This window comes from Ammospiza caudacuta, chromosome Z (genome assembly GCF_027887145.1).
Source record: "Ammospiza caudacuta isolate bAmmCau1 chromosome Z, bAmmCau1.pri, whole genome shotgun sequence".
Taxonomy (NCBI): Eukaryota; Metazoa; Chordata; class Aves; order Passeriformes; family Passerellidae; genus Ammospiza; species Ammospiza caudacuta.
The window spans coordinates 22,255,169-22,275,116 of NC_080632.1; the positions used below are offsets into that span (position 1 = coordinate 22,255,169).

Consider the following 19,948-nt stretch of genomic DNA (forward strand, 5'->3'; position numbering starts at 1 on the left):
GAGCTTAAAGCATGCTATTTTTGTATCTTTGCTTCAACTTCATGAATTTGAAAACCCTCAGTCAGTGGCATGTAAAATGTGCAGCTCTCAATGCAGCTTGTCAGACTTAGGAAAGAGATTAAATTGTGAACTTAAAAGGGTTGTTGTGAAGACAGAAGATCAGACCTTTCATATAGTTTGGTACAAGGATGCTCTGTTAGGGGCATTTGGCCCACAAAATGATCTTGACCTCAAATGTTTTGAGCTGAGATGCCTAGCTTATGTGTATTCAGTCATTTTTGTTTGGTGTCCAGTCAGCTTACACAAATTTCTTTGCAGTGTTCATTAACATCTGCAGAGTTAAACAGTGCTTAACTAACTTAAGATAGTGCTTAACTAACTATCTGTCTAGTTGTCTGGCTGAATGCTAGACAGCAGAATCTAGACAGTTTGGATATACCATGGGATGAAGGATAAGAGCGGAAATGTGTAAGGGCTGAATATGCACAGGACAAGTGTCTTCCTGTTCAGATGCAGTCAAGTGCTAATGAAGTAGTAGCCTGTGGCTTTTTGCAAGTAAGCCACTTGCAAAGAGGGAGACACCTCATTGCCAAGCCGTCTTCAGTCTGACAGGAACTGTTAGGTTGGCTGCAGCTTTATGAACACAAACATTACTCTTTCTAGAGCCAGCTCACCTGCTCCTGGGTAATAACACAAGATTTTGCTCTAATCAGAGACACCTGAATGTATCAGTAGTTTGTTTCCCTGCACTTGGGTCAGTTCATTTTTTAGTTTGGGTGCAGTGTTGCATTTGAGCTAGCTTCAGGTCAGTTCCACAATAACAGTGCACCTAGTTTCTTCTACAACCAGCGTTTTTAGGGAGAACAATACATACATGTTTCTTGTTTTGCAGGAGTCTTTCTGAGTCTTAAGAGTGCTCTGGAGTCATACCAGAACTAATAGCCATTCTCATAGATCAAAAGCTTGCATCTTTAAGATCATTATGAGTGCATCTGTTATTAATGCTTTAGGTGAGGTTATGCTTATGCTTTTGAAGCAATTTTTTTTGTTTTCCCTGCTTTGTTTTCTCTTCTCATTGCAGAATGGTTTCAGAGTTTGGCAGGCTTTCAGGTTTAAGATAAGATGAAAGGTGAACTCCAGCAGCAAATGGTCACTGAGCTCAAGGAAGCAGGCTAGGGCAAGTGCAGGCAAAACCTTTGAAGTGTGTCTAGTGTGGACATCACTGCCCTAGTATCATCAGCATTAACTCCTTTATCCTACCAGTTGACTCCTGTTGATCAGGACAGTCTGTCTTGGGTATTTTTATTACCTGGAGTTTTGTTTTTTTTTATTACCTACCTTGCTATTTTGACCTTTCCTCTTGGTAACACCGATTTTGTACTGTGCCTAACACAAGAGTGCCCCGATTTGTTGTGGTTTTTTATTCTGATTCGTGTAAGCAAACAAATACTGCATTAATAAAGATAGCCTTCTGGTGTGAATTTGCAGAAAGATTATTTTTGTCTAGATACTTATATATAGTACAGCTAAACTACGAATGTAAGAGCATAATGCATGCCGGTGTGAAACAGAGAAGGCCATTCCAATTTATCGGTCATTGTGAAATGGGGGTAACTGTACCATTGCTGTGCCTTACCTTTCATCTGTGCTTCCTTTCCTCCTTGTCTTGAATGTAATTCTGAACTAAAGGGATTCAAGAATGTCTTACTGCAAAGAAATTACCCTTGTTACAAATACTAAGTTCTGCACATACTAACTCTGCAGTTATGGGTACCTTTTGATGGCTGTTCTTACCTGAGGGTAGGAATTCCTACAACTTTTTAATGATTTTCATCCTGTCTCTTTGTTTTAACCTGGCATTTGCCATGTTTGTAGTGTGCATGTAGTAACAGAGGATTTTTTGTGGCTGTTTTTAAAGACTTCAAGCCCAAATTCATTACTGAAGTTTATTAATAGTTTAGACCCATGTCTTGACAATTATTCTGAAGTAATTTCCAATAATTCAGAAGCTAATAAAGCCATGTATCCAGATATTCTGAATTTTGCTGACTGAAAGGATAGTATATTTATAATTCTGCACAGGAAAAAAATACAGCTTTGCTTTTTTCCAGAGAATGCTACATATTCATTAATTTTAAAAGATACTCCAGAATTTTTGCCAGCCTTTTTTGGCTTTTTCATAATTCTGGGTTCATGGAAAAGTAAAGCCAGGCCTTTTAACTAAGACAGAGGCAAGACTAGTTTTATGAGAACTACTACCTTGTCTAAGAAGCCACCTTGTCTAAGTGCTGGTGGCACTTAAGAGAATTTTGTTCTTCTGAAGCAGCTGCGCTATCTTTTGTAACTTTTCTCTATTTTTGGAGCTTTTCCAAAGAAAAATCCTCACATAGGTATTTTTATGTTAAATTATTCAGACCATTTCTGTTTCATAGCGGGATATAGCAAATTCAAAACAACTGAGTACTCCAAGCAGTAGAACATCTTCTGCATTACTAGTTCCATGATTAGAAATTATATATGCAGTTTTACCTAAGGAGAATGTAGCAGTTATACCATATTAGTAATAAAGCAATGCAGCATGCAGCAGACACTTCAGGAAAGAAAACTGGGTTTAAAATACACTAGTAAGAACTAAAGTTTAGGTTTCTCAGTGGTTAGAAGAAAACACAGTTTGTATGTTCTGCCTTGGTTGTTTATAAAAATAAAGGTGGTTATGCATTTTAAAATTTGTTTTTTTCTTTGCTGTGTTACAGCCTGGCCTTAGGCCTTCTGCCTGACCTGTTGAGAATTACCATTTGTTTCAGTTCTAAGAGAGGCAATAGTGTCAAAAATCTTTGTGAGGTAGGGTAGGAAAAGAGTGGCTTGAGACATTGTATCATATGCTTACAGTTGCATCTGGGTAGCTGTTGATGTGGTCTCACTTTCCCCGAGTGTGTCGGTTTCATGCAGCACAAAAGTTGGACTCAGCCTGAGAAGTATGTGGGATTTGCCAACAGGTTGCAGGTTGATATGATTTTTATTTCATAATAGCAGAAATTCTGTTCCATGCAGTTGGAGAGGACATGTTCTAGTAATGGTCACAGATTCTTTTTGTCTCTTCTCTGCAGTTTAGGTCCTTTAGCCTGTTTCATAAATTGGAAACCATTTCACCCTATGTGGCTTTAATATGCTGTTGCTTCTGGGACCTGTAACTTGAGTGTGTGGTGGAGATTGGAAGGCATGTGCTGAAAGTACTGCAAGATCATTTTGTGCTCTCAGTGCTTTCCCCTTTCCAAATAAATGAGAAATGACTTGTTCAAAACTTGTCATAGTGAGTTTATCATATCTGTGTGCATCATTTTCTGGGTGCTGAACCTGAGCCAGTGGTCTTTGATTTCTAGAACTTTTAGCTCAAGATAGTTGCAGCTCTACTCAGAACTTGTGCACAATTATGTAAGAATACATAATCAAATCCTGCACCTGTAGATTGGTTGCTCTAACAGGTATGTGCTGTGGTCTAAGTCTGTCTACAGAAGTTCTCCACTCTGGAAAAGAAACAATTCCACAATCATAATTTTGTGGGACCTCCTGGAGAGAATTTTAGAATGCACTCAAGTTATGCAGTGTGATTATGTGAGAGCTGAAAAATTAATTTGTTTCTTCAAAGAAGTTTGCTGTTTTGTCTGCTGTCACTAAGCAAGCAATCAATATGTGGTGTGGTTGAAACATAGACCCTGGGGAAATCTGTTTATTTAATGAAGGATTTTTACTTAGATAGAATAAAGGCATGGGAATATCATGAAGATTGCTGTCTTGACTTTTGAGTACTGCTGTGGCAATCCAAGTGTTATTTTTTTAATAAGGTAATATTTACATTGCAGTTCTCCTCTTGGTTTCCCTAACAGCACTAAGTTATGCTTTGCTAAGCATTTCCATACTGAAAAAAGTGTCATTTATAAGGATTCTAGAAGTTCTGTCAGCAAAAAAAAAATTATTCCAATCTACTAAACTTGTTCTAGTAAAATTTTCCAGTTCAAAAAATTCCTGGATATTTGATTTTCTTGAGGTTTTAGTTAGTAAGAAGGATTTATGTCATTTATGTAACCTCTAATTTTTTTAATGCATTTCCAGTCCTCCGGTTCGACGTCAGAGAACAAGGAGAGATCGTTTGTCTAGACATAATTCTATTAGCCAGGATGAAAACTATCACCATCTCTCCTATGGACAGCAGCAAGCAATAGAAGAGCCTCGAGCTTTTCGCCCACCGAATGTATCTCCTCGTATGTTGCACCCAGCTGCTCACCCACCACAGCAGAATGCAGTGATGGTTGACATTCATGATCAGGTAAAATTTTTACAGCACAATGAGAAGGCTGTTCGAGAGGTGGTGTTTGGTTTTAGGGGGTTTTCCCACCATCTTCAAGATCCCTCTCCTCACCAAATCATTTCGTTTCATGGTTGACAATGAAAGTCACAGAGCACTAATTTCTGTTTGACTTCTTACAGAGTGGTGGTTTTTGTTGAATATTATGTGTATGAAGCATTGCAGTAGGCAGTGAAAAAAATAAACTCCAACATTCACACTTTTAATAAAGAAGATTGATACTTAACAATTCATACTTAACAATTTGTCAGTACATAAATTGGCATATTTCTCTACGTCTCTGTCTCAAACCTTTGAAATGCAGTTATTTTGCTTTTGTAATTAGTTTCTTGCAAGAAAGATGTAGTATGATACTTATTAATTATGTATTCTATTTCACATGAAAGGCTTCACCTTAGCTTAGGAGTCACAAAATAATACGGTTAGAATGTATTATTTAGAGGTAGAATTACAATGCCTATAGTTGGTTGTCTATGTAGCAGCAGGAATCACAATAGTTTTGTTGCATAACTAAATCAACTCTCCAAGCCTAATCAACTCCTCCTTAAATTATATGAAAAAGTTATATTCAAGTTGGTCCAGAAAGTAAATAATTCCTCTCCGCGACAGCACTTTGTATAGAATTCTGTAATTGAGAACCTGTAAAAGAGGTTTTGGGCCTCTCACTACAATAGGGACATTGCATTGATGGAGCATGTCCTTGGAAGAGCAGTGGAACTGGTGAAGGATCTGGAGCACAGATCATATGAGGAGTTGCTGAGGGAGCTGTGTGTTTACCCTGGAGAAAAGGAGGCTCTGGGAAGACTTTACCAATCTCTAAAAGTACCTGAACGGAGGTTGTAACCTGGGCATTGGTTTCCCAAGTAACAAGTGACAGGACAGGAGGAAGTTGGACAATGGTAGTGTAGACTGGATATTACAAAAAATTACTGAAAGGGTGGTCAAGCATTGGATCTGGCTTCCCAGGGAGGTGGTGGAGTCACCATGCCTGGTGGTATTTCAAAGACATGTAGGTGTGGCAATTACAGACATGATTTAGGGGTGGCAGTGCTGAGTTAATGGTTGGACTTGAGCAGCTCAGTGGTCTTTTCCAGCCTAAACGGTTCTGTTATCCTGTTGAGGTAACCTTTGTTGTTGTCTACTAAATTAAGAGGCCCTAGCACAAGAACACTGCTTGCTACATAGCTGCGAGTAGATCCAAGATGTCCACATCGGGAGCTGCACATGCACAGAATGCAGCTGTAACATCTGTGCTTAAAAGCTGGTTGGCATTCAGTGCAGATGCATAGCGCTAGTGTGTCACACTATGTGTGCAGAGCAGTTCTCAGCAGGGAAGTATTTGCATTTGGGACCAAGTGAAAGGATAGGTGCCAGTGCCATTCTAGCATCTCACAAACTTATATTTTTAGGAGTTCTTCTGCTGGAGGTCTGAAAATGCTCTTGCTTTATGTTGTAAGCTCATTACAAGTCTGGCTGAACAGTTTTCCATTCCACTGCCAAACACCATCTGTGATTAGATGTATTTCCAGACTGACTGAAGTCTTCCATGGTGCTACTTTCCAATTAGGGGCATGAACATTTTGAGAAGTGATTTCTTTATTATTATTATGAGCAACAAACATTCCAGGATCACATATAGCATTGCACTTAGGCCCAGCTTTTCATAGCAGAGCCAGAATTGGTTCACGTTCAGTGTCTTTCCTGAACCTGGTTTCTGTCGTTATTGATGTTTGAGATTTTAACCTGTGTTCAGTGATCTGTGTTCTATTTTGGTTTCTTTATTTGGCTGTACACTACCAGTTTGATAGTTTAGCTCTCTTTGCTCCTTCTCACCTTCATGAGGAGCTGTTCTTGTTCTGTTTTAAATAAGAAGGTTCTATTTTGCCTGATCATGAAGGAAGAGAGTACTTTGAAATACTTTCAATTAATCTGTGCTTCCTGACTCTTAAACCTTTTCAGTTTTATTAGAGCATGAAAATATTAAAAGATCGTTCAGTGTTATAAGAATCCAACAAAATTTCAAACAAACAAACATCCCATGTGGTTTCTAGGTGCAGATTACCTTTGGATCTTGGTTTGATGATTAAATTTTATGGATTGCCACTAGTTGGAAAATTTGGTTATGTGGTTTCCTAATATGAGTCTGGACAGTTAGGGTCTGCTGCCTCTTAGTCTTGTTAACTTCTCCTTTTCAGCTTTCTAGTTAGCTGTTCTGTTAGTTAAGTTAGGAATTTAGCTTAAATGCTGGCTTGAAAATGAATCAAGAGAGTGGTCTCTTAGGAAGAAAGAAAATCTGGAAAATTGTTTTGTTGTTTAAAGATACAAATCTCTTGAATTAGTACTGAATCAGTCCCTTCAGAACTGAGAAAATTCTTGAGCTGCTGGTAGATTAGCTTTTTATGTGGGAGTTACCACCTTCTTATTTCATAAGAAGGTTAATTTCATAATTAACTTGGGGAGAGAAGGGAGGGTAGGCAGGTTTAATGGTCTGACATGCTTCTGAGTGACTGAGGTGCGACTGAAGTTTTAACATGTTAAGCTGAGAGCTCCCTCTTGCCCAGAAATTCTGAATTTTATCAGTAAATAACATTCCATTGATTAAAACATTTTAATGAACAGAAATTACAACCATGCACCTCCTATTACACTTCCTTTGTGAATGTATTATTTTTCTGATGTGTAAATAAAAGCTTGTCTTATTGTGCTGTACAAGAGTGTTAAGACTTTACAGTAAGTTATTAAATACATTTTCTTTTCCTTTTGCTGCAGATCCATCAGGGCACAGTTCCTGTTTCATACACAGTGACAACTGTGGCTCCACATGGGATACCACTTTGCACAGGCCAGCACATTCCAGCCTGCAGCACGCAGCAGGTCCCAGGTTGCTCAGTGGTTTTCAGTGGCCAGCACCTTCCAGTTTGCAGTGTGCCTCCCCCAGTAAGTAGGTCTCTCTAACTACATCAGCTTCAGTCTGTTTTTCTAGTACAAATCTAAAATGTCATATGCAGTACAATATACAGCGTCTAGTGTAGACTTTTGATGTTGGTATAATGTTGGTCTCTGCCAGCAGTGTGTAACTTTGCTGTGGTGCTTTCTGTGAAAAGAGTAAGCCTGTGTTGCACTGAAACAAAACCCTTGATATGACCCATCTATTTCTTTAGGCTGCCCATTGAAGAGTAAGGATAGTTTGTGTTTATCATGCCCAGGTACCATTTATCCCCATCAGAGGCAACAAGGTCTGCAGCATGATACTGGCAAGTCTGGATTATTTGTGAGAATCAGTTCCTTTCCTGTCAAATTGGTGAAAATCTGTTACATAAGCTGATGTATTTCCCTGAGGCAGCATGAGAGACAGGCTTTTTCTTCTGTTTAGTGGTGGTGGTAGTGGAACAAAGCAATCTCAGAATAAGTATCTACCCAGAGACTGGAACAATTCTTAGTAAATTCAGCAAGGAAAGAAGGAACATATCCTAAGAAACAACAGAGAAAAATCTGAAAATTAGGGAAATCCATCCAACGCATACTAATAATCTTACCCTATGCTTTGAATAGATATATTACCTGTGTAATTCATAAAAAGTTTTCTAATTCAACAATGCAGTTTTCCTTTTAATACATATAGGAGTAAAGCTCTGGTTTTTGTTTTCAATGTACAACAGTTAATCAAGTGTATTGAGAGAATAGATCCAGTACAAATGAATATAAACAGGTAGGTTTCTGTAGCATCAGCAGGCAGACTTTATGTATTCTTCTGTTAAAGCATAAAATTGAGGAATAGTTTTAAGTTAAGAGAGGACTCTGGAGGTTGTCTGGTGGTCACCTGCTGCAGTACGAGCTTCCAAGTATGGAGATTTCACAGAACCTGTAAGTTTCTGCTTCAGTGTTTGACTGTCCTTGTGATGAAGAACTTCCTCTGGATGTCTGGTTGAGTTTTCTTTGTTGCATCTTGGTCCCATTGGTCTTGTGCTCTTTCACTTTGCTTCTTGAGGAGGTCTTGGATTCTTCCTGTCCACTCTCAGGAAGTAGTTAGACACAGGGGTAAGGTATTGGCTTACTTTTCTCTTTTTAAAGAAGAACAAGTCTAGTTCTGCCACCTCTTTTATGCAGTTCTCTCCAAGTCACTGGTCATCATGACTTTCACTAAGACCTGATCATCATGTTGTCATTGTATTTGGCACTGACATGCCCAAAACTGGGCCCAGGAATTGAGATAAATGTTACAGTTTCTGAATGGAAGAGCAGAATCACTTTACTAGTTTCACCAGTTGCTTTCTTAGCCATGCATGCCATAGGCCTTTTTGGGTAAGAACACTATGGGTATTATGTATGTGTCCACGACAACTTCACTTTTTTGCTGCAAATCTGACTGCAACCAATTAGTCTCAGAGTGTCCTGATCCATGGAGTTACTCTTGTCCAGCGCCAGACTTCACATTTACCTTGGAACTTTAAATAGTTCCTGTCAGCCAATTTCTCCAGCCTATAAAAATACATCTCAAGGTAGCACGTGCCCTCCAGCATGTCACTTTGCTTCCCAGCTACATCTGTGAATTTCCCAGTTTCCTTTTGTCATTTCATAGTGACAGAAGGAAACTGGGAAATTTGTCTATCTCACTGCATGTGTCACTATGAAATAAACAAATGGCATTTATTAAACACCTTTATCAGTTTTAAAAGTTCTTCAGAGACCACGATGGCATCCAGAGGGACATAGACAAGCTTGAGAAATGGGCCTGTATGAAATCTCATGGGGTGTAACAAGACCAACCACAAAGTGCTGCACCTGGATTGTACCAACACAGGCTGGGCATGAGCAGATGGAGAGCAGCCCTGTGAGAAGGACTTGGGGGTGCTGGTGGGTGAGAGGCTGGACATGAGCCAGCCATGGGCACTCCCAGCCCAGAGAGCCAAACGTGTCCTGGGCTGCATCCAGAGCAGCGTGGGCAGCAGGGCAGGGAGGGGATTCTGCCCCTCTGCTCTGCTCTGGGGAGAGCCCACCTGGAACCTGCATCCAGCTCTGGGCTCCCAGCACAGGGAGGACATGGAACTGCTGGAGTGAGTCCAGAGGAGGGCCACTAAGATGGCACCTCTCCTGTGGGGAAAGGCTGAAAGAATTTGGTTTGTTCAGCCTGGAAAAGAGAAGGCTTTGGGGTACCCTAATTCAGATACTTGAAGGCAACCTAAAAGTATGGTGGACTAAGACTTCTTACAAAGGCATGTAGTGACAGAGCAAGATGCAGAATGGCTTTAAACTGAAAAAGAGTAGGTTTAAATTATATGTCAGGAAAAAAAAGCTCTTTACTGTGAGGATGGTATGGCACTGGAACAGGTTGCCCAGAAAAGTTATGGATGCCACATCCTTGAAAGTGTTCAAGGCCAGGTTGGATGAAACTTTGAGCAACCACGTCTAATGAATGGTGTCCCTGCCCATGGCAGGGGGTTTGGAACAAAATTATCTTTAAGGTGCCTTCCAACCCAGGTCATTCTACAATATGTTCAAACTGAAGAAGTTTTCTAAAGCTTGAATGAATAAAAAGGTAATTTTCAGTTCTTTCTGCTTTGAAGTTAGAGTCACCTCATTTGCTCTAGCTTTAAAAAGTGACATGGGCATAGCACAAATCAAACATTTGCAAAGCTGTATAGGAGCTATGGTAATCTCTACCATGTAGAATCGTATTTCAGTGTTTCCCAAAGAATCTCATGTTTTGAAGAAGACTGTGAGATGTTCTATGTGCAAATTTATCTTCAGCTATTTCAGAGGACAGTTTTCAATTTTAAAAAAAAGGTTATTAAAAGCATAGAAACATTTGTTTATGGTATTTATTTTTTAGAAAAATGATGTAGTAACTGAGGGAAAAGTATAGTCAGCATTTAAATTAAAAATAGTAGTTGGATCAAATTAATCTACTAGTATTCTGGTGCATTTGGAGGTTTATGTTTGGTCAGGATCACAGCAAATTGAGATGATAGTTTCACCTCCGCTACTGAAATCTAATTTTAAATTAATTCCTTTTACCATTTTATGCTATTAGAGTCAATATGTAAATGTTTGCTGTGTGATATGACTAATAAAAAAAAAAAGTGAGAGATCAAAACTGGGTGATTTTTCAAGATTTGATAATGAATATCTTAATTAAATGTTGTTGTAATTGTTAAAAGTGTAAAAGAAATGCCTGGCATTCTCATAACAGTTCAAAGTGCAATAAAAAGGAGATTACAGGTTCCTTGCTCCTCCATATATAAAGGTGGAAGTAAAACTGAACAATGCCACAAAGTACCTTCCTGTTTCCCTGCTGTGCTTTCAGCATTTTATTGTTCAAATGTTAATGCTGAAAGTTGCTTTTTTGTCAGGTATTTAAAGGAGGAGAGAAAAAGAGCTATTTTCTGTAGTATCTGTCACTAGGGAGCTGCTTTCAGAGCATAGGATTCACCCAAAAGTGCAAAAGAAAGCAGACATGTGAATTATTCATAGTATATGAGGCAACAGGTTTTTAGGCACAGTCTGACAGCTGATTCCCTCATCTGCATCTAGAGCTTATAGTGCTTACAAGACCATTGCTTTGGCATGTTGTTTTGATGATGATATGTGGGGAAAATAAAATTACTAGGATAGCTGTATCTGTTCATCACTTAGGAGCTTGTCTGGTCCTGGAGTATGGAAAATCCAGTCTTCTGGCGATCCCATGAGCACCTAGCAGATATTGTACTATGCGACTTCCAAGAGCCTGTTCTGTAGTAATCGCTGTTCCTTGGGTATTTGAATGAAATCTTATTTATGTGTATTTTGGAGGTTTTTTCAACAAGGGTAAAGAACTGTTCTGTTACAATTATATCTTTCCATAATAAATACATAGAATATGGAACATTGTGTAGGTAATGTTTGTGTCACAAAAATGTATTGTTTTCATTGTATTTCAGATGCTTCAGGCCTGCTCAGTCCAGCACCTACCTGTCCCATATGCAGCATTTCCACCCCTCATTTCTAGTGACCCATTCCTTTTGCATCCTCCTCATATCTCTACACACCACCCTCCTCACTTACCTCCTCCAGGACAATTTGTTCCTTTCCAAGCACAACAGTCACGGTCGGTAAGTAATGCTTCTTACCCCACTCTCAGTAGAACTGGTGGGCTGGATGGGCACATAGTACTGATACCTGATTGAGGAGACAAGGATTTTCTTTCAAATTGTAGCCGCTTGGTGTGAAGATGAAAAAATACTTCTGAAGTTCAGAGTTTCACTTCAGGTTTCGTCATTGCCTGTGCTGTTTGTCCATATGCTTTTACTTCTCTCAGAAAGATGGGTAATTCCTTCACCATTAGATATTTCTTTCCCAGGAAGCAGACTAGAATCCAGAGGAGGTTGTGAGAGCGTAGTAGGCATCTCAGAAAAGCTTAGCAGAGAAAAAAGCACAATGTTGCTTTTATTTTAGTTTCTTTTGCATTACTTCATGATTAATTTTTAAATAACCAGTCCTTTCCCTAGGACATTTTCTTTACACTTACGAAAATTACTGATGTTGCTTAAGCAGATTTGGGTTCATGAAATGGACTATGCAGACATGGAAAAAATGTGACCCTGTTTTGGATTTAGAGGGAAATCAGGTTTACAGTTCTGGCCTGCCACTCTTTCTGTGTGGTTATCTGAGTACTTATCCATTTGTTTGCCCCGGTGAGTAGAAGATACAGATATTTCAGTAACACAGAAATAGGATATAGCTTTATTATTGCAAACATTGATGAGACTCCTTCATGCCATGACTCTGGTGCGGATAGGATTGTAATCACCTCATTACAGCGATGGGAGAACAGTTTCCATCATCCTAACAAAATGGTTCTTTGTGGTAGAAATCTTTGCGAGACTTAGCTTTAGAAAATTTATGGACTCAGGTTTTACCTTGAGTTGCTTACTTAGATTTTTAACAAGGCTTGCCTGTCTGCTTTCAGCTTTGCCAAAAAGCTTGCATCATAGTGATTTAAGAATATTTTGTTCTATATAGCAGAAAAATAGTAAATTCCTTTGGTTCCACAAGGTGGCTTTCTTAGCTGAATTTCTTGAAATGGTGAAATTCAGTATCAATAACAGAATGGTGTGTTTGTGAAACAGTAAGAATTCCTAGTTGTTTCTTGGGCATTTTAACTAGATTTGACCAGCAACAAAACCAATCTGGAATCCCGTGCTTCTGAAACTTCAGGACTGCTTGTTAGCACTGCTTGCATGACCCTCCTAGGAAAGCATCTGCTTGCTTTCTGGATATCATTATCAGTTTCATCTGCTGGAACCACCATGATTCCCCTCCACTTTTCAGTTTTTCTGGCACAATTTCAGTTCTTGTCTATGGTTGTTTATTTTTTTCTCTCGCATTGTTATACAGTGAGAGCAGCCTGGCAAGAAGGAGAACAAATATTTGTCCTGAAAAATGCAAGATACAGGAAATTACAGCCACTCCTATATTTGCTAGATCGCATAAATTCCTGGCCTATAAGCATGGCTAGCTGGAAAAGGTGAATTTATATCAAATGTGTAGTGTTGTCTTTGCTATTTTGGGTAGTATTAATGACCTAGGAATTGCTCACAGAGTTACTATTAAATTGATCATGGCAGCACAGAATATACAGCTGGGACTGCAGTTCTTTATTCGGGAGAAAATTTCATCCCTGTTATTGCAACAAAGACTATCTCTGTTTTTTTTGTAGCCACTTCAAAGGATAGAAAATGATGTAGAATTGCTTGGAGAACATCTTCCTGTAGGAGGTTTTACATACCCTCCCTCAGCCCATCCACCAACGTTGCCTCCCTCAGCTCCTCTTCAATTCTTAGCCCATGATCCATTACACCAGGAGGTGTCATTTGGGGTAGTAAGTATTGTTTTCTATGCTACATTCTCTTTCACACTGTATTGACATTCTTGATCTTTATTCTGTAGTACATTTTGTTGAAAAGTCATGCTTTTGCAATCATATTCCATTATTGGAATAGCTGTATATTTTGGTATTCTCTTTAAGCCTAAGTTAATCAAGTTAAGAGTAATTTAATGAGACCAGCAAATTATTTCCAGTAACATTATCTGCAGAGTGCAGCAGCATTTACTTAGAAAACTTTCCATGTCTTCACATAGTCCAGGATTTCTACTGCAGGTATAGGTTAGTACAGTTCAGAAAAATTGTTACCACTTTTAGTTAATTCTTCATCATATGTTGAGTTTGCACAGCTCAGGAAAGCCAGAATGCTTTAAAAACAGTTCTGTTTAAGCAGTTGTAGAGTGCTTCCATAATTTAGACTACACCATATATTATAAAGATAGCCACGTTCTAAAGCCTGATTTAACTCAGCTTTCAGGGGATCAACAGGTAGTTCAACTGCAGCAGTACAAAATAAAATTAAAAGGGGTGCAGGATAAAGTCTATGTTGAATTTTCTTGAATCATGTGCTTCTTTGGTGTGTCCAGTGGTGCTACTTCTAGGATCTTTGTCTTGTACTTCAATTTGCAATTATACTAGTCTTGAGATTTGTCATGGTTTTGTTGTTGTGGTTTTGTGTGGATCACTTCTTTAAAAAATCCAAAATACCACCTCTCCTGCCTGTGTGGTGCTGGGAGAAATAGCTAGATCCCAAGTTTAGGTGCTGAAATTTTTATTGTCTGACACATTCATCAAGTTGTCAGTGGTTTATGGGCCATATTGTTATTTAAATTTTAAATACTTATTAAATTTTAGGCCCTGCAGCTGCAGAATCTACAGATACTTTGTCTTCAATTATTCTTCTTGAAATCACAGAACCTAATCAAATGGTTGCTTGCAGTTTTCATAAAGGTTCAAGTAAATGCCCACCATTTCAAAAAGTGATCAACTTCTCCTAATCTAAAGGTGTACAGATTTTCAATGAAGTCTTCATGCACTATGAGACACTCTGAAGTCCAGGACACTTGAAAGTTTCTATAAACTGTTTGTATTTTATTCAGTGTGCTTGTTAGATTAATTAATTAATCATACATGTTTTGCTTGGAGTCAGACCTTTTAATTTTTGAGTTTGGTTGTTAAATCAGATAGGAAACATAGTTACCATTTTCTGCAGATCGTAGCATTTGTCCTCACTGATGCTTCAACTCTGTGTTGTTTATTGCGAAGGAGTAGAATAGAGACATATTGCAAGTAACCGTGTGACCTTTTATAAAGTAATACTACATTTTTACAAAGCTTTATTTGCATTGACATTAGAATGGAATAGATGCATTTCTGATTCTTCTTCATTCAGTGAACACAATAGTTTCTAAATATGTTTTCGGATTGTAGAATTCACAAAGCAGTAAAATTAATATTTCGTATGTCTAGTTTGAGACTCCAACCAAAAGGAACCTGGCTCTTTTGTATTGTTCTTATATTCATATGTTCATATTCATACATTAATTTTATGTATGACCATGGCTACCTAATTATAATGTTTCTGTTTTAAAATTAGGGGATTTTAGGTTAATCATTGGGAGTGCTGGGCTCTTGTGCTTTCAAATTTCAAACATTAAGAAAGACAAATGTGTTTGTAAAGGCTTAGAGTGTTCTTTGTTTCAAAAAAAAAGTCTTAAGGCCCTCAAATATGAATTTAATAGGGATACATGAATTTTGAAAAAATTCAAAAACATTAATTGTAGAAAATACAAAACCAGTTTTTAGTAAAAGATTTTAGTAAAAGATGACAAAAAGTGCCCTGATTTATCCATAGAATGAATGCATGGAAACTTTGGGCTCGAGTGCCTCTCTGTGTGTGGTTCAGCTGCAGAAGTTGTACTGATTAAAGCTTCTACATGCACCTGAAAAGCTTCAAGCCTTTAAGCCTAAATATAAGTATATACCACTGCTTAAAAGTTATATATTTTTAAAAGAGATTTTTTTAAAATTCTCATTTTTAAAGAGTTTTTTAAGGGCTTCTTTACTCAACTGCTTATGCACAGCCCTTAGCACCTGAGCTTTTTATATTTAGAAGAGCTTCAGCAATTCATGTCCTGTTTCCCAAACTGTACTGACTGTAGACTAAACACACAAAAACTTGTAGGGATTTTTGTTGTATATTACCACTTTTTCACATTAATTGATATGATTGTATATTATAGATGGGAATAGTAATTTCAAATTGAGGCTGAGATTCTGTTGGATTTTAGCAGAGGCAAAATTTTTTAAATAATGCTTTATTGAAACTGAATGTCATTATTTCATTATTGATTAAGAATAGAAAATGTAGAATGATATGCTTACAGGCTGGATAAGGTTGGAAGGCAGGTCATCTGGTCAAGCAGGGCCACCTAAAACTGGGTGTCCAGGACTATGTCCAGCCAGCTTTTGAGCATCTCCAGGAAGGCAGACTCCACCATCTCCCTCAGCAACCTGTGTCAGTACTCAGCGACCCTCAGAGTAAAGTGTTTCCTGATGTTCACACGGAGCCTCCTGTGTTTCAGTCTGTGCCCAGTGTCTCTGGTCCTGCCACTGGGCACCACTGAAAAGAGCCTGGCTCTGCCTTCTTTGCACCCTCCTTTCAGGTATTTAGATACATTGACAGGATCCCCCCAACGAGCCCTCTCTTCTCCAGGCTGAACAGGCTCAGCTGTTTCAGCCTTCTTGCACACATGAAATCCTTCAGTCCCATCTTAGTGACCTTTGTTGGACTCTCCCCAGTATGTCCAGGTCTGTCTTGTGCTGGGGAGCCCAGAACTGGACACAAGTTCCAGTTCTGCAGGTTGGAGTTGAAGCTTATTTTCTTCTTTCTTGCAGCCTTATCCACCTTTTATGCCTCGAAGACTCACAGGGCGCAGCAGATACCGATCACAGCAGCCAATACCACCACACCCTTATCATCCCAGCCTATTACCTTATGTGCTGTAAGTGAAAAGTACATTTGTTTGCTTCCATGTAGGCTATTAAGAAGTCAGAAAGCATCTTGGCACTTTTTATGGTTGGACTCTACCAGAGACCAGAGGAAAACTTTGATTTATGTGTAAACTTTTCAGCCTACTTTTAATAACCAACACCACTGAGCAAGAAAAGATTTAAGTGAACAGTTTCGTCCAATGTAGTTTTGTAGGTATTTTGAGGTGCAGCAGCCTCTTGTTTCTGAACTCTTGGTAAAATCTTCAACAGATTTTAAATCATAGTTCTATGATACTCTTACAGAGGCATAGTTACACTGTAGGATCAAGTTATAGGAGTCTTCATTTATGGAATAAATTAATTTGGTTTGGTTCTTGATTGTAAAACACAAGAGTGGGGACTTCTGTGATTTATTGTTCTTTATTGGCTTGAGTGCTACTCTGTCACAGCTGTCACATTTCTGTTCTGCCTCTGAGTAGCTGTTTCTGGAAAAGATGTGAGACAATTAACATTTAGGAATTATCTGTAGTGTGTTATGGTAGACTCTGGAAGAGAGTTTAGGTCTATGACATGTATTAGTCTTCTGTGTTCTGTATTGGAAGTAAGAATTAAATGTTTGGAAAAAAAAGATTAAGTTTCTGGTGGCAGAGGTGACACTGACAAGGAAATAATCAAGCACTCGCACCAGATCTGTAGATTCTCTCTGTGCAATGTCAAACGTGGCATGAGAATGGCTCCAGAAATCTGATTCAGCAAAGTTGTTCAACTTTTCGTCTTGTAATCTGAGTAGTGTCATAGCTTCTTGCCTATTCATTGAGGACATGATGTGGCATAGTAATTCCTGATTCTACTATATTAGTGCTTTGAATTTGTGATTTCCATGTCTGTGGATGAAGTTTTGACCCATTGTACTACCTTGAGGGAGGGGTAAAAAGACTTACTGAATATACAACCAGAAAAACATCTCTCTGATCTCTCAGTCTGAAGGGATTCTGCTTTTACCAACATCACAGTACATGAGAAAGTGCATTTGTGCTTGCCTTCAGGATGGGTTTGTCTGGTACAAATCCTATTTATCTTCACTTTTGTGGTTTAGGCTTGCAGAAGTTGCAAGACTTTTATGTTGGAGATCTAAATGGACTTAGTATTCCTCTTTGATGGTCTTTTATCCACTTAAGGAAATAAAGCATATTTAAAAGCAGAATGTCAATTTTTTGTCAGTTTTAGGTCTCCATAGTCTGTGATAATTAAAAGAGATGCGTTTTTGTAATAAAGCTGAGCTTGGTTAAAAGCGTCAAGCAAAGCACGCATGCAGTTAAAAAGCACTCCCAATATCAGTAAGTTAGCAAAAAAAGCATTTTTCTGTGACTCTTTCACTTCAAATGTCTGGTCTTGACTTCAAACACAACATTTTTGCCAGTTCTGAGAACATGTTGATTTGAGAGGCATCAGAAAGGTTACTTTACCTCTGCCAGATGTTTCTGTGCTTTCCTTCAGCAAGATGCTGAATCTTATCCTTGTTTGCTCTCATGGTAGATCAATGCTCCCAGTGCCACCGGCAGTTGGACCAGCTTTCAGCTTTGAGTTGGATGTGGAAGATGGAGAGGTAGAAAACTATGAGGTTGGTGTGTGAACTACAACTGTCTTTAAAGAACAGATGTTAGCTCAAGCAATAGATAACATTTTTATTATATTTTGCTTTTAATCCTGGTTTTGCTTTTCAAATAAATGTAGTGACTATGAAGACAGAATCCAAAAATGGTCCTTTCAGATTTTTTTTGTAATACTGAATATTAGAAGCGTTTAGCTTTCTTTCTTGTCTGTTTCTCTCAGATTTCACCTTTCCAGGCTAGTAATCATTAAATTGTTCAACTTTTATGTTCTCCATGCTACTCTTCTCCTTTCAAAATTTAATTGATTTTAAATACCAAACAGAAGTGAAGCACTTTCAAAAGAAAAGGGTAAGTTACTGGTTTTATGAGTGTAACTTTCAGAGTAGTTTTAATATCATAGGAATAATTAATCTAAACATATTTATAAAATTACCTTACTGCCTTTTCATCTCGCCCTCTGGAGGGGATGGTAATTCACATCTAGAGATGCAGAACCCTCTTCAATATCCTAGATAATTATGGGGCTGTTCCGACTGTTGTTTCTTTGCTGGTTCTGAAGCTAATGGATTCCATTTGATTTCTCTTGAGTTAGTCATTGTTAACCCTGACTTTTGCATCTCTTTGCCTGTGCTCTCATTAAGATATCTGTGTAGTTGCACATCTTCAGTTTAACAATGAGTGCTTCTTTAATAACTTCTGTGGTGATTCAGAAACAGCAGTCTCTTCTGAGAATTTGGGCCCTAGGTTCAGTAGTGTAAGAAATCAATACCATTTGCAGCTTTCATGGTATCTTTTTCCTCAGTTGATTGTCTGTTACACTGATGTTGTTTCCTATGCCCCTCATGAAGGAGTGTGAGTTAAATACATGACAGATTTCAAATTATATATATGAAAGGATTTTAGTTGCAATCGTTGACTTACAGAAAATTAACATAAAAATGAGCAGCCAAAATAGCGCCTAAAGTTTGATGATATGTATTTGTTTTCCAGATTGAGGCTAAAGTCTCCATATTTTAATTCAACTAGCCCAAGACACAGAATGGGAATCATAAACTGTCCCATTAAATTTATGGTTTCTCTCACAAGACCAAATTCACATATTCTAATGAAGGAAATTAGTTGACAGTTTCTTTCTGACAATTACCAGCACTGTTAATTTCATAGCAGGGTGAGGTGATCCCTCAGAAGTGAATTATTTATTCAGTCACAGGACTAATTGAAAATTGGGTTCTTGGATGAATCTCAATCCCTCTGGGATGGGATTTCAAAACCACATCCTCTTGGGAGGGTGGGTTTTGAAATCCCAGAGAAAATATCTTACATCATTACAAGGACGGTTAAGCTCTGAAAGACTTTCTAAGGAGCTTGTATTGTGTGGGAGAACTAAGGTTCTAAACATTTATTGATAGCAGGGTGTTTTGTGCTAGCAGCTGTTGTAGTCAGATGTGATGGTAGTGCCCAACACTAATGGAAACAGAGCCTGATTGATCAGTGAATTTTTATATGTCTGATTTCCATGTTTTGCAGGCACTGCTGAATTTGGCAGAACGTCTGGGAGAAGCCAAACCACGGGGATTAACAAAAGCTGACATTGAGCAGCTTCCATCCTACAGATTCAATCCAAACAATCACCAGTCAGAACAGACATTGTAAGTATACAGTGATCTCTTTCAAGGTTCCATAATTTAGGTGGCCTGATTTTAATTTCTTTAACTTGCAGTCACAGCAAGGTAGAAGAGCAAGAATACCTGATTTGTGATGTGAAAGCACAGTAAATTAAAAAAAAAAAAGAAAACACCCGTAGAATCCCTCAGTCAGTTCTCAGTTTCCATTGTCAGATGTAGATCACTGTAGCTACTGAAGGAATAAAATAGCTACTGTGTTGCAATCATACCTCTAAGGTTTTATATGGAATGCGTATTTGTTGTTCTTATATACCAGATACATTTGAACTTCATTGTCTTTTTTAGATGTGTGGTGTGCATGTGTGATTTTGAGTCAAGGCAGCTACTTAGAGTCTTACCCTGTAACCACGAGTTCCATGCCAAGTGTGTTGATAAATGGCTGAAGGTAAGAAAATATAATCCTATCTTAGATGAAATTGATTATGTAGTTTTG

At 38.3% G+C, this 19,948-nt stretch overlaps 1 protein-coding gene across 3 annotated transcripts in view; it reads left to right on the plus strand.

The window, feature by feature from the left end:
• The window catches only part of RNF38 (ring finger protein 38), a 106,505-nt gene that overhangs the window by 78,163 nt on the left and 8,394 nt on the right, over nucleotides 1–19,948 (plus strand). For all 3 annotated transcript variants that reach the window (XM_058823528.1, XM_058823530.1, XM_058823529.1), the window contains 8 exons: nucleotides 4,111–4,324; nucleotides 7,133–7,300; nucleotides 11,281–11,451; nucleotides 13,059–13,220; nucleotides 16,122–16,228; nucleotides 17,754–17,838; nucleotides 19,358–19,479; nucleotides 19,801–19,900. In XM_058823528.1, coding sequence (XP_058679511.1) covers nucleotides 4,111–4,324; nucleotides 7,133–7,300; nucleotides 11,281–11,451; nucleotides 13,059–13,220; nucleotides 16,122–16,228; nucleotides 17,754–17,838; nucleotides 19,358–19,479; nucleotides 19,801–19,900 — 1,129 coding nt within the window. The remainder of the gene's footprint in view (nucleotides 1–4,110; nucleotides 4,325–7,132; nucleotides 7,301–11,280; nucleotides 11,452–13,058; nucleotides 13,221–16,121; nucleotides 16,229–17,753; nucleotides 17,839–19,357; nucleotides 19,480–19,800; nucleotides 19,901–19,948) is intronic.